This window comes from Nothoprocta perdicaria, unplaced genomic scaffold (assembly GCF_003342845.1).
Source record: "Nothoprocta perdicaria isolate Ctin4 unplaced genomic scaffold, notPer1 scaffold_252, whole genome shotgun sequence".
In the NCBI taxonomy this organism is placed as follows: Eukaryota; Metazoa; Chordata; class Aves; order Tinamiformes; family Tinamidae; genus Nothoprocta; species Nothoprocta perdicaria.
In genome coordinates this window covers 191499-204097 of record NW_020455480.1, presented here as the reverse complement: position 1 = coordinate 204097, position 12599 = coordinate 191499, and the positions used below count along the sequence as shown (strand labels likewise).

The 12599-nt window shown below is 50.9% G+C and overlaps 1 protein-coding gene across 1 annotated transcript in view; it reads right to left on the bottom strand.

Annotated features, from left to right (window-relative positions):
• Positions 1 to 764: 764 nt before the first annotated feature.
• Positions 765 to 12599, bottom strand: part of DSCAML1 (DS cell adhesion molecule like 1) — a 77976-nt gene continuing 66141 nt past the window's right edge. Inside the window, exons 26-35 of the mRNA XM_026040292.1 lie at positions 12466 to 12564; positions 11185 to 11373; positions 10661 to 10948; positions 10435 to 10590; positions 10315 to 10345; positions 10084 to 10202; positions 9857 to 10009; positions 9537 to 9731; positions 3530 to 3841; positions 765 to 1659 (exon numbers count right to left, since the gene is read on the bottom strand). Of these exons, the coding sequence (XP_025896077.1) occupies positions 1184 to 1659; positions 3530 to 3841; positions 9537 to 9731; positions 9857 to 10009; positions 10084 to 10202; positions 10315 to 10345; positions 10435 to 10590; positions 10661 to 10948; positions 11185 to 11373; positions 12466 to 12564 (2018 nt within the window). The 3' untranslated portion in view covers positions 765 to 1183. The remainder of the gene's footprint in view (positions 1660 to 3529; positions 3842 to 9536; positions 9732 to 9856; positions 10010 to 10083; positions 10203 to 10314; positions 10346 to 10434; positions 10591 to 10660; positions 10949 to 11184; positions 11374 to 12465; positions 12565 to 12599) is intronic.

Below are 12599 nucleotides of genomic sequence, written 5' to 3'. Positions count from 1 at the left end.
AACGCTGGAGTGAGTTAGTTGTTGGCTCAAASTGCTGGTCTGTTTGTTCAGGTACAGTAAAAATCTAGGAGTGATGTTAAAGGAAGCTAATGCTGTGTAGTAAGTGCTTGTAACGGATGTGGTAAAAGTGGTGCTTTACAGGAGTTTGTAAGTGTGGCAGCTGCTAATTTACAAGCTTATCTGTAAGGAGGAGATGGAACCAATGGGTAGCAAGTGTGGATTGAATACTGAGGAAGAGTTGTTAATTGAATAATGCCTCTAATTTGCTAAGGAATCCGAAATGCACTTAGGTTAGACCTTGTATAGTAGCATGTCCTCTGGAAGGTGCTAGTTCTAGCCTGTATTTAAGTGAAGCWCCTGTGCCTAACAGGCACTGCCATTTCCCTCTTTGCAAGTGCAGTAAACGGAGGTTGCCAGCCCGGCGGTGCTGCAGCCGCCTGCCTTCGGCGGCTGCCTTTTGTTTTCATTAGCAGCCAGCTCAAAGGCTTTAATGCATTTCTTCACAGATTAATTGCTGCAGTGTGGGAGAAGACYGCCAGCTGAGTTGGGGATGTGCACTGGACTTGGGAGCGTGCTGCAGAGAGGCACCACTTGCAGGAGTTTGGACCCCCCTCCACAGCACGGGAGCTTCGCGTCCCCTCGTGGCTGCGGCCGCCGTCTCCCTGCTCGCCTGCTGCGCTGCCRGTGAGTGCGCGGTGAGTGTCCCCTAGCAGCGCCCTTGCACCGGCTCTTGCTCTCTGCATCTAAGAAACACCCCGTATAAACATAACCTTTATTGCACACAGCGCTGTTTGTTTTTTCATAGAAAAAGGTATTAACACATAAGCATTTGCAAATTGAAGCAACTCCTGTTGTTTTCAGAACAGTAAAATAGCATGCAATGTCTTCAAGACGTTCCTTTTTCAAAAACCACCGACAATATCAGGGAAAAAGAAAAAAAAAAAGAGTCGCTGAGTCTTTCCTTGTGCCCCTTTCAAAATGATGTGAAATATATGTTTACATATATATTATATTTTAAATCTGTAACATCAAATTCTTTGTGCCCTGGTTTCTTTTTCTGTTTGGAGAAGAAGAAAATAGTTTCATTTATACAAAAGAGTTCATTATGTACAAGAGTTCTTGTAATTTAAATATAAATAGCGCAGGAAACCAGCAGAGTTCGTTGTGTTTGTTTTCTAGGTTCCTACACGAGCGTGTAGGATTTGGAGTACGCTCCAGCCCCTTGTTTTTGAGCCCTTCCTATCCCGGACGTGCTCATTTCTAGGAGCGAGTCCCTCGAGCCTCCCATTTTGGTGTGCGTGGGCATGCGCGGCTCGGCGCTGGCGGCCGGCTCGGCGGCGGCACCGGCACTGGTGGCGGCGGCGGCAGGGGCGGCAGCAGCGGCGGGCGCGGCGGCGGCGGCAGCAGCGGCGGCGCTGCTCGAGCCGGGCATGGTGAGAGTCCTTTGAGGTAAGGTGGTTGTGGAGGAGGCCGGCGGCGGCAGCCCCAGCGGCTTGCTGCCGGGCTCCAGCGTGAGGTGCCTCGCCTGCGGGTGGTAGGCGCGCGCCAGGTTCCGCATGGAGGCTTCCCGCGGCGGCACCACCGGACACGGGTCGTGGATGTCTGGCTTGCGGAAGAAGGCTTCCGACTTCATGTAGAGCGGCAGGTTGCAGTACTCGCCTGCAGGGGAAAGCAGAGGCCGCTGAGGAGGCGCGGGGTCCGCCACGGAGGCCGCGGGAGCCGCTCGCTGCAAGCGAGGGCGCGACCCCCCCGGCGGGTGGCAGAGCCGCCSTCTGCTTTACTGCTGTTCTTGGCTGCAAAATGAAGTGAACTGCGCGTACAGCCCAGGGAACTGCCGCTGCCTTTGTTGCTTCCCCGGCAGGTCAAGAGAGGAGCGCTCCCTGCTCTTTGATACACGGCGCTCTGAAGATGAATGAGAGCTGCCGCTCTGAAAAGGAGCTGCCTGCCCTCYGCGGCAAGGTAGGACACCGTAGCAAAACTGGTCCCTCGTCTCCACAGCTGCTCTGTCTACCCAGCAAGGAGAGGATAGCTGCACTGGAAAGGGGTGCAGTCCACCACTCTCTGCAGGTATTCTCTCTCCCCTTGCTGGATAGACTACCCCTTCCTTCTGCCAAGGGGGCAAGCCTGAGCCTTCAAAGTAAGGGCTGACTTCCAGGTGAGGCAGAGCTGACCGTTTCAGTGAAAASAGTGGCCACATCTACTCTTGAGAGCTCTTTTCATTGCAGCCATCAGGTCTACCCCTGGGCCTCCTTGCCTGTGTGGCAAGGGCAGAGTATCTGCTAATGCAAAGAGGCTGTAACACCTCTCTTAACAGATATCTTGGCCATTGCCAGGGAGGAGAGCCTGAGCCTCCAAGTGAGGTGTTACTGCTGCCCAGGGGTAGACCTGCCCTCTGCAGCAGAGAGAGTGGCCAGTCTCTGCCCAAAGCAGAGTCATATCTCCTTGAGAAAATAGTGCAGAGGCTCAGGCTGTCCCAGGTAGAAGGGAAGGGCTAGGTCTCTGCCAAGAGAGGTGTCACTGCCTCTTTGCATTAGCAGGTACTCTGCCCTTGCCACATAGACAGCTCTTTCCTTCTACCCAGGAGAGCCTGAGCTGCTGCAACATTTTCTAAGTGAGGTGTTACTGCTGACTGGGGGTAGACCTGGCTGCTGCAGWGAAAAGGAGGGCCAGGTCTACCCCAAAGCGCACCTTGCTTAGAAAATACTGCAGCAGCACAGGCTCTGCTGGGTAGAAGAGAAGCCCCAGCCCCTCTCTACCCAGCAGAGTATGAAAGGAAGCTCCATAGCCCCTCCATCTACCTGCTAAGGTGAGAGTATCTGCAGCAGAAATGAGAAATAACACATCTCTATCTGCAGATATTCTGCCCTTGAGGGTGGACAGGCTGGCTGCAGAAGCTAAGTCTCTCCTCTCATACTCTGCTGGGTAGACAGAGTGGAACAGAAATATTACGTACAGCCTCTCTGTGCTCATCCCGGTGTGGTGCCAGCTATTGGAACCTCACTTCAGTGTCATCACCTGCAATAATGTCCTGTAACTGCCTCTCTGGTTCTCGCCCTTTGTACTTGCAGACAGATGCGTCTCCCTTGTGCGCTCGTGGCTGCTCCACGAAGAGTGAGGAAAGAAGGAGAGCTGCTACTCCCCCCGAGACGGAGACCTCCACCACTAGACAGCTGCTTTCAGCGATGCTGATCTTGAGAGCTGCTGTAGCTGACTCAACATCTCCATGGTATAGACACTTACCTTATTGTATGGTAAGGCTATCAACTATTTCTAACCAAGCTGAAATGCAAAGAGAGGATCAAGCACGGACTGCACRCAGGAGCTCTGAAGGCCTTTGTGTACCACAGCAGTGTGGTGGTGGTGGCGGCTGCCCTTACATTGCTGCTGTCCATAAGAGGAATGCTCAAGGGTTTGTGCTCAGGAAGACGCATTCGCCGTGGGAAACACATTTCTCTCCTCTGTCCCACAGAGGGAAAGGCCAGGAGCGCAGGCTCGCCCTCTAAGCCTGGAGTTGGAGACTCGTACTTACTCTTGTTGGCTCGGTGCGGGATGGGCACGGCCACGTTCTTGCCTCGGTCGCTGTCCTGGGGCTTGGGCGGCGAGGCGGTGAAGCGGCAGATGCCGGGCTCCGACGGGGTGCTCATGGACGTCATGCTGTCCGCGTTCTCGTTGGTGCCCGTGGTCATCTGGTCCGAGGAGCTGTCGGAGATGAAGCACTCGGTGATCTCGAACTTGGCGTGCTGCAGCTGCTCCTCCAGCTTGGCGTGCTCGTAGGCTCGGGCCAGCTCCTCGTAGGTGGACGAGGCGCTCTCTGTGGACACCATGCTGTTCCGCCCTTTGTCTGCGGGGGACACGGAGACAAGTACAAACCTCAGCTGGAAGTGGAGCTCTCCAGCTCCTTCCAAAGCCCAGCGTAGTGGAGCTGTGCCCTGGAAAGCAGAGCAGTCCCCAGGAGCTCGCGGCAGGATCCCTGCGTTCACCAAGTTCTGGAGAGACAATAKAGAGAGGCCTTTGCCTTAAAACAAAATCCTGAGCTCTACCAGGCCTCACCTGGTCTTGAGCTCATTTCAATGTGATTTTAGCTGTAATAAAAAAACAAATGCAAGGAACTATTCCTGGACGTACCACTTTGTGCTGTTACAGGACAAGCAGGAACCACCTTAACTGAACAATCTCCTGTGCTTTGAGCTGTTCTGGCTCTCTTAGAACTTGCTAGAGAACAACTAACTCTAATGAATAATTCCCATTGTARGTAACAAATGCAAATAGCCAAACTACAACTAACCTATGCTAATAATCACATGCATAGGTAACCTGTGCAAATAGAAACACTCTAAGTAAGCAATACTAATATTCACAAAGTAAGCAAGCAGTACAAACAATCACACTATAAGTTACCACTTCTAACAATCAATCAGACTACAACTAAGCAATGCAACCCATGCAAATAGCCACGCTATAAGTAACCAATGCTAAAATTACACTGTAGGCAACCAGTGTACCTAAGCACACTATATATTGCAAGTATGCCATACTAAAGTAACTTATGCAAACAGCCACACTATATGGTGTGATTCTTTGCACTAGATTYCTAAGTAACAAGTGAAAATAATCACACCATAAGTAACCCATGATAAYAGTCAGATTACAACTAACCAATGCAAATAATTACCCTACATGTAACCTGTGCAAATAGCCACTCTATAGGTCACCTGTAAATAGCCACACTATATGTCCCCAATGCTAATATTCAGACCAAAGTTAGCAATGCAAATAGCCACTCTTATAGTCTGATTATTAGCATCAGTTACTTATAGAAACCACTGCAATTGATAGCAGTATAGGTAACCTGTGCAAATAGAAACACTCTAAGTAGGCAATACTAACATTCAAGTAAGCAGTRCAAATAATCACACTATAAGTAACCTAATCTAATACAAGTAACCTGTGCAAATAATCACACCATAAGTAACCAATTCTAACAATGAGACAAGTAAACACTGCTAATAATGTAGCCCATGCAAATCGCCATGCCAAAGTAACCAATGCTAATAATCACACTGTATTTGGCTCCTGCAAAGAGCCACACTACATACAAAGAATCACACCATAAGCAAGCAATGCAAATAATCACAGTAAAGTAACCAATGCTATAGTCAGACTACAAGTAACCAATGCAAATACTTATGCTCAATGTAACCTGTGCAGATAGCCACACTATAGGTAATCCTTAGAAATAGCCACACTATATGGCTCCAATGCTAATATTCAGGCCATAAGTAAGCAAATAGCCACACTATAAGTAACTAATGCYAATAATCAGACTAAGAAGTAATTACACTACAGGTAACCATTGCAAATAATCACCCTATGTCTGGCTCCTGCAAATAGCCACACYGTAAGTAAACAGCCACCCTATATGCATCCAGTGCAAGGAATCACACCATAAGTAACCAGTGAAAATAATCACAGTATAAGTAACCAATACTAATAGTCAGACTACAACCAACCAATGCAAATAATTACGCTCAATGTAACCTGTGCAACTAGCCACACAATAGGTAAGCCATAGAAATAGCCACACTATAAGTAACCATTGCAAATAATCAGACTATAAGTAACCAGTGCAAATAGTCACACTAGAGGTAAGCTCTGTAAATAGTCACACTCTAAGCAACCACTGCTAATAATCATACTATAAGAAAACAATGGTAATGATTACGCCCTAGTTAACCCGTGCAAATAATCCCACTATACTGGGCTCCTGCAAATACATAACCTATGCCAATAAYCACACTATAAGCAACCTGTGCAAATAATCCAAATACAAGTAAGCAAGGCAAATAATTACCCTACAAGTAACCTGTGCAAATAGCCACACTATGGGTATCCAGTGCAAATAATCACACTATGTCTGACTCCTGCAAATAGCCACCCTATATGCAGCCCATGCAAAGAATCACACCAAAGTAACCAGTGAAAATAATGACACTATAAGTAAGCAATGCAAATAATTGCCCTACATGTAAACCTGTGCAACTAGCCACACTATAAGCAAGAAATGCAAATAATTACACTATAGCTAACCCTTGCAAATAACCACACTATATCTGACTCCTGCAAAAAAACAAACTATAAGTCACCTATGCAAATAGCCACACTAGATGCATCGGGCRCAAAGAACCACACTCTAAACAAGCAATGCAAATAATCACAGTATAGGTCACCCTTGCAAATAGCCACACTATAAGTAACCAAGGCAAGTAATTAGACTATATGCAACTCATGCAACTAATCATACCATAGGTAACCTATGCAAATAGCCACACTATAGGTCTCCAGTGCAAATAATCACACTATAAAGAACCCCTGCAAATAGCCACACTATAGGTAAGCAATGCAAATAATCACATTATAGGTAACCTGTGCAACAAGCCACACTATAAGCAAGCAATTGAAATAATTACACTATAGGTAACCCTTGCAAATAACCACACTGTATCTGGCTCCTGCAAACAGCCACACTATAAGTAACCTGTGCAAATAGCCACACTACATGCATCCAGTGCAAAGAATCACACTACGAGCAAGSAATGCAAGTAATCACAGTATAGGTCACCCTTGCAATAGGCACACTCTAAGTAAGCAATGCTAATAATCAGACTATAAGAAAGCAATGCTAATAATTACACTATAGGTAACCAGTGCACATAATCACACTGTATCTGGCTCCTGCACGTACACCACTCTGTAAGTAAGCAATGCTAATAATCAGACTGCAAGGAAGCTATGCAAATAGCCGCACTATAGGTAATCCTTAGAAATAGCCACGCTATATATATTCAATGCTAATATTCAGACCATAAGTAAGCAATGCAGACAGGCACAATATAAGTAACTAATGCTAATAATCAGACTATAGATAACCCTTGCAAATAGCACACTATAAGTAACCAGTGCACATAATCACACTATAGGTAAGCATGCAAATAATGAGACTATATGCAACCCATGCAAATAATCACACCACAGGTAACCTATACAAAAAGCCACACTATGGGTATCCGGTGCACATAATCACACTATATCTGGCTCCTGCAAATAGCCACACTAGAAGTAACCTATGCAAATAAACTCACTATATGTATCCAGTGCATATAGCCACACTACRTGCATCCAGTGCAAAGAATCACACTATAAKCAAGCAATGCAAATAATCACAGTGCAGGTATCCCTTGCAAATCGCTGCACTATAAGTAATCAGTGCTAATAATCACATTCTAAGTACGCAATGCAAATAATCACACTATGAGTAACCAATACTAATAATCATCCTATAGGTAACTTATACAAATAGCCACAGTATGCGTATCCAGTTGAAATAATCACACTATAGGTAACTCCTGCAAATAGTCACGCTATAAGCAAYCAATGCTAATAATTATACTGTAGCTAACCAGTGCAAATAATCCCACTATATCTGGCACCTGCAAACAACAACACTATAAGTAACCAATGCAAAGAATCACACCATAAGTTACAGTGAAAATAATCACACTATAAGGAATCAATGCTACTAATCCAAATACCAGTAAGCTATGCAAATAATTACCCCACATATAACCTGTGCAAATAGCCACACTATAAGAAATCAATTCTAAGAATCAGTCTACAAGCAAGCAATGCAAATAATCGCAGTATAGATTACCCATGCTAATAGCCACACTATAAGTAACCAATGTAAATAATTAGACTATATGGAACCTGTGCAAATAATCACACTATAGGTAACCTATGCAAATAGCCATGCTATGGGTATGCAGTGCAAATAATCACACTATAATTATCTGCTGTAAAAAGCCACACAATAGGTAAGCAATGCAAATATTCACATTATAGGTATCCTATGCAACTAGCCACACAATAGGCAAGCAATGCAAATAATTACACKATAGGTTACCAGTGCACCTAATCACACTATAGGTAACSCTTGCAAATAGCCACACTATATCTGGCTCCTGCAAATAGCCACATATAGGTAAGCAATGCATATAATCCCATTATAGGTAACCTATGCAAGYAGCTGCTCTATAAGCAAGCAATGTCAACAATCACGCTATGGGTAACCCATGCAAATAATCACACTATGTTTGGCTCCTGCAAATAACCAGACTGTAAGTCGCCAATGCAAATAGCCACACTACATGCACCCAGTGCAAAGAATCACACTATAAGCAAGCAATGCAAGTAATCACAGTATAGGTCACCCTTGCAATASGCACACTCTAAGCAAGCAATGCTAATAATCAGACTATAAGAAAGCAATGCTAAKAATTACACTATAGGTAACCAGYGCACATAATCACACTGTATCTGGCTCCTGCAAGTACACCACTCTATAGGTAACCTGTGSAAATAGCCCCACTATATGCATCCAGTGCAAGGAATCACACCATAAGTAACCAGTGAAAATAATCACACTATAAGTAACCAAAGCTAATAAACAGACTACAAGTAAGCAATGCAAATAATTACCCTACATGTAACCTGTGCAACTAGCCACACTACAAGAAACTAATTCTAAGAAGCAGACTACAAGCAAGCAATGCAAATATTTCCAGTATAATCCATGAAAATAGCCACACTATCAGTAACCAATGCAAATAATTAGACTTTATGTAACCCGTGCAAATAATCACACTATAGGTAACCTATGCAATTAGCCACACTATMGGTACCTASKGCAAATAATCACACTATAAAGAACCCCTGCTAATAGCCACACCATAGGTAAGCAATGCAAATAATCACATTATAGGTAACCTGTGCAACAAGCCACACTATAAGCAAGCTATGCAATTAGTTACACTATAGGTAAGCCTTCCAGATAGTCATGTTATAGGCAAGCATTTTTAATAATCAAACTATAAGCAAGCAATACAAGTAATCACACTATAAATAACCAGTGCACATAATCACACTAGAGGTAACCTATGCATTTAGCCACACTATAGGCATCCAGTGCAAACAGCCACAGTATATCTGGCTCCTGCAAATAGCCACATATAGGTAAGCAATGCAAATAATCACGTTATAGGTAACCTGTGCAAGTAGCCACACTATTGCTGCTAACCTGTGTAAACACTTACACTATAGGTAACCCGTGCAGATAGCCGCACTCTAGGTAGCCAATGCTAATAATCAGACTGTAACTAGCCAATGCTAATGATCACGCTATATGTAATCCTTGCAAATAGCCACGCTATATGCATCAAGTGCAAATAATGACACTCTAAGTACGGAGCCCATGCAAATATTCACACTATAGGTAGCCCATGCAAATAGCCACACTGTGTGTAAACAATGCTAATAGTCACGTAACAAGCAACCAGTACAAACAATCACCCTGTACGTAACCCCCGCACATAATCACGGTATAAGGCAGCAACRCTAACAGTCACAGTAGGGGCGACCAGCGCAAGCAGCCCGGCTACGTGTGTCCCTGCCGACGGGCGCGCTACGAGCCGCGAGCTTACCCGTGTCCTGCGAGAGGCTGGCGCTGTAGCTGTCGCTCTCCGTCACCGTGATGCCGTGCTGGGAGCCCACGGTCCTCCAGTCGGAGGTGAGGGTCCGCGCCGGCGTGGACGCCTGGCACTTGGTGAGCGTCCACTGGCTGGAGTACCGGTTGCGGGTGCTGTGCGCGGACTTGACGCTCTTCCTTGACACGGGGTCTGCGCACGGGGCGAGAGACGCGGTCAGGGAGGTTCCTCTGGGCCGAAGGGACCCGCACGTCTCCTCCTTCGCCCTGCTCCGGCCTGGCCGCGTGCCGCGCTCCTGCRAGGGTGCAGCCACTTACTGGTGCCGGGGCGAATGTCCGACATGTCGATGAGGGGCCCCGTGTTCTGGATGAGAGCGGGGTGATGCAGCGAGACGCCCGTGCAGAAGCTCTGCGGGTTCACGGCCTGGCTGAACTCCGTGTCCGTCACGGGGATCGTAGCTTTGTCATCCCCTGGGGAGAGATTGGGGCACTTAGCCGCTGAGGCGGTGCAGCCGTGGCCAGCGGCGGGCAGGCCAGGCGCTCACCCAGCTGCTTGATGCCCTCCTTGTCCTCGATGAGCAGCTGCACGCGGGGGATGTCGATGTGCAGGCGGGGGCCCTGCGGGGGCCCCTTCACCGGCGTGTCGAAGCTGCGGTTGTTCTTGCTGCGAGGGCACAGAGGACAGGGCGCCTGCGGTGCTGCACACACGGCAGCACCCCAGCCCCGGGTGTGCGGGAGCGCCCTCGCTGCCCGCGCCGCAGGCACAGGGGACCCACCTGATCAGCATCTCCGCCAGGCTCTTGGCATCTGCAGGRGAGCAAAGGGAGCAGTTCAGGGCAGGATCCAGGCCCCGGGGGCTGTGCAGGGAGCACCCCGAGCCGGCGCCGCCMGCTCACCTCGCAGCCTCTTCAGCCGCTTCTCCTTCCTCTTCTTGCGGATGACGAAGAGCAGGGCCACGCCGAGGGTGGCCAGGATCACGGGGCAGGCGATGGTGAAGAGCTTCTTCACGTCATCACCCTCCCCTTGCGCCGACTTGATGGGTGGGATGGTGCCTGGCGCGGAGCGCAGCCCGTGAGCCCCGCRGCCGCCCCRCGCGCGCCTGCGCCCCGTGCCCGCACTCACTGCCGTCGTAGTCGAGCGTGGCGAACTGGGCCGTCTCGTTGCCGCAGCCGGCGCTGTTGCAGGCCTTCATGCGCAGCTCGTACCACGTGGCCTCGCGCAGCTCCGTCAGGAAGACCTCGCTGGAGCTGTTGGTGCGCAGGCTCTGCCAGCCCCAGTTGCCCTTGGGCCGGTACTCGAGGACGATGGCGGTGATGGGGCAGCCGCCGCTGCTCCAGCCCTGCAGGTTGAGGCGCGCGTGCGTCGAGTTGATGTGCGTGAAGAGGTGCTGCTCCTTGCTGAAGGAGGGCTCTGCGGGAGAGGAGCCGCTGCCAGGCGCGGGGCGGCCCGCGGGGCACGGCGACCGCCGCTCGCGCCTCCGCTGGCGCGGCCGAGAGGGACGCGCGGGGGCTCCGCGTGCAGCSCAGGGCGGTGGTGCTGGCGGCCTCCTGCGCGAGCCTCGCAGAGGCCAGCGCCACTTGTGCGCCAGGCCACAGGTGATCGCGGCGCGCGGCAGCGGCCTCCGGGCGGCCCGGCCGGGCACTCACCTCTGCCGTGGGTCTTGGCCTCGATGATCTCGCTGATGCGCCCGGCGCCCACGCTGTTCTTGGCCGCCAGCTTCACCTTGTACCACGTGCCGCACTTGAGGCTCTCCAGCTTGAAGGAGCGCTCCGAGGAGCTGATGAACACGTCCTTCCACTCCTCGCTGTTGTCCACGGAGTACTGCAGCACGAAGCCTGCGGCAGGGCCAACCGAGCGGCGCTGAAGCGGCTCCCAAACGCGCCCTGGTGCCCTTAAACCTGCCCCCTGCCCCGGCCCACGCGTGGGAGCTGCCCCCYGGCAGCCCATCCGCCTGGCCTGGCCAGAGCGGCTGGCACGGGGCTACAAGGGGAACGCCAGAATGAGCAGCTCCCGGGGGCGGCAGCCGAGGAGGTGGCTGCTCCCAGCGCCTCGCCTCCTTTCTCGTGCCTCGGAGCACGGGGAAGCACACCGAGTGCTCCGCGAGCAAAGCCGCCACGCTGCCACCAGCAGCTGCACGCGAGGGATGCCTCGCCAAACTGCCTTGCGAAGGCGCCCGGGGAGGAGCCCCGTGCCCAGCAGCACGAGTGACCMGGCTTCCCGGGGCAATCGCAGCTTTGCTGCCCTTCACCCGTGCCCAAACGCCCACGGCAGCCYGGCGCTGACAGAGCGGCTACGTCTGCACCGCCTTTGCCGGGTCTCACACACACGTAGCAGGCCAGCACGGGCCGGCTCCCTCCCCACACGCCCCGCGAGCACCGTGTGCCACGCTGAAACGCGCTGGCACCGGCCCTGCCGGCAGCGCCAGGGCCCGTGTCCCTCGCTGGGCACCCCCGTGGCTCAGGCACCCCCAGCACCCGCTGCCACTTACTTATTTTGTACGTGCCGCATGTTTTTAATATTTCTAATCCAATTATAACCAAATTTATCAACAGAGGCCGTTGGAGTGAAAGGCTGCTGGCTGGGGAGATTTGCTTGTAATTACTTTCATGCTTTTAATTAATTGTAAGCGAGGGCTCCTTCCCCTCTCGCAGCCCCCCCCCGCGTGCAGCTGCTGGCACGTCTGCTTCATTAGATGAATCAGAGCAGAAAGGAGGCTCCGGAGAGCCAGGAGGGCCCCGAGCACCGCCGGCACCAACCCTGCCCGAGTGCCACCGGGGCACGCAGCACGGACACGGGCACACAAGCACCACCGAGGTGCCCTTCCTTAGCCCCTGGCACCGCTGCATCCTGCCGCAGGCACCCACCGCCCCAGGGCCCTCATCCCTTCGGGCCAGGGATGCCATGGCAGTCACCCAGCGCAGCCCCACCTCGGATGGAGCTGCCGCCGTTGTCCCCGGGAATCCAGGCGAGCGTGATGGAGGATGCCGAGGTCTTGGACACGGTGAGGCGCGGCTGGTCCGGCGGCACTGCGGAAGGGCACGGYGCCCATGAGCCCGCGCCC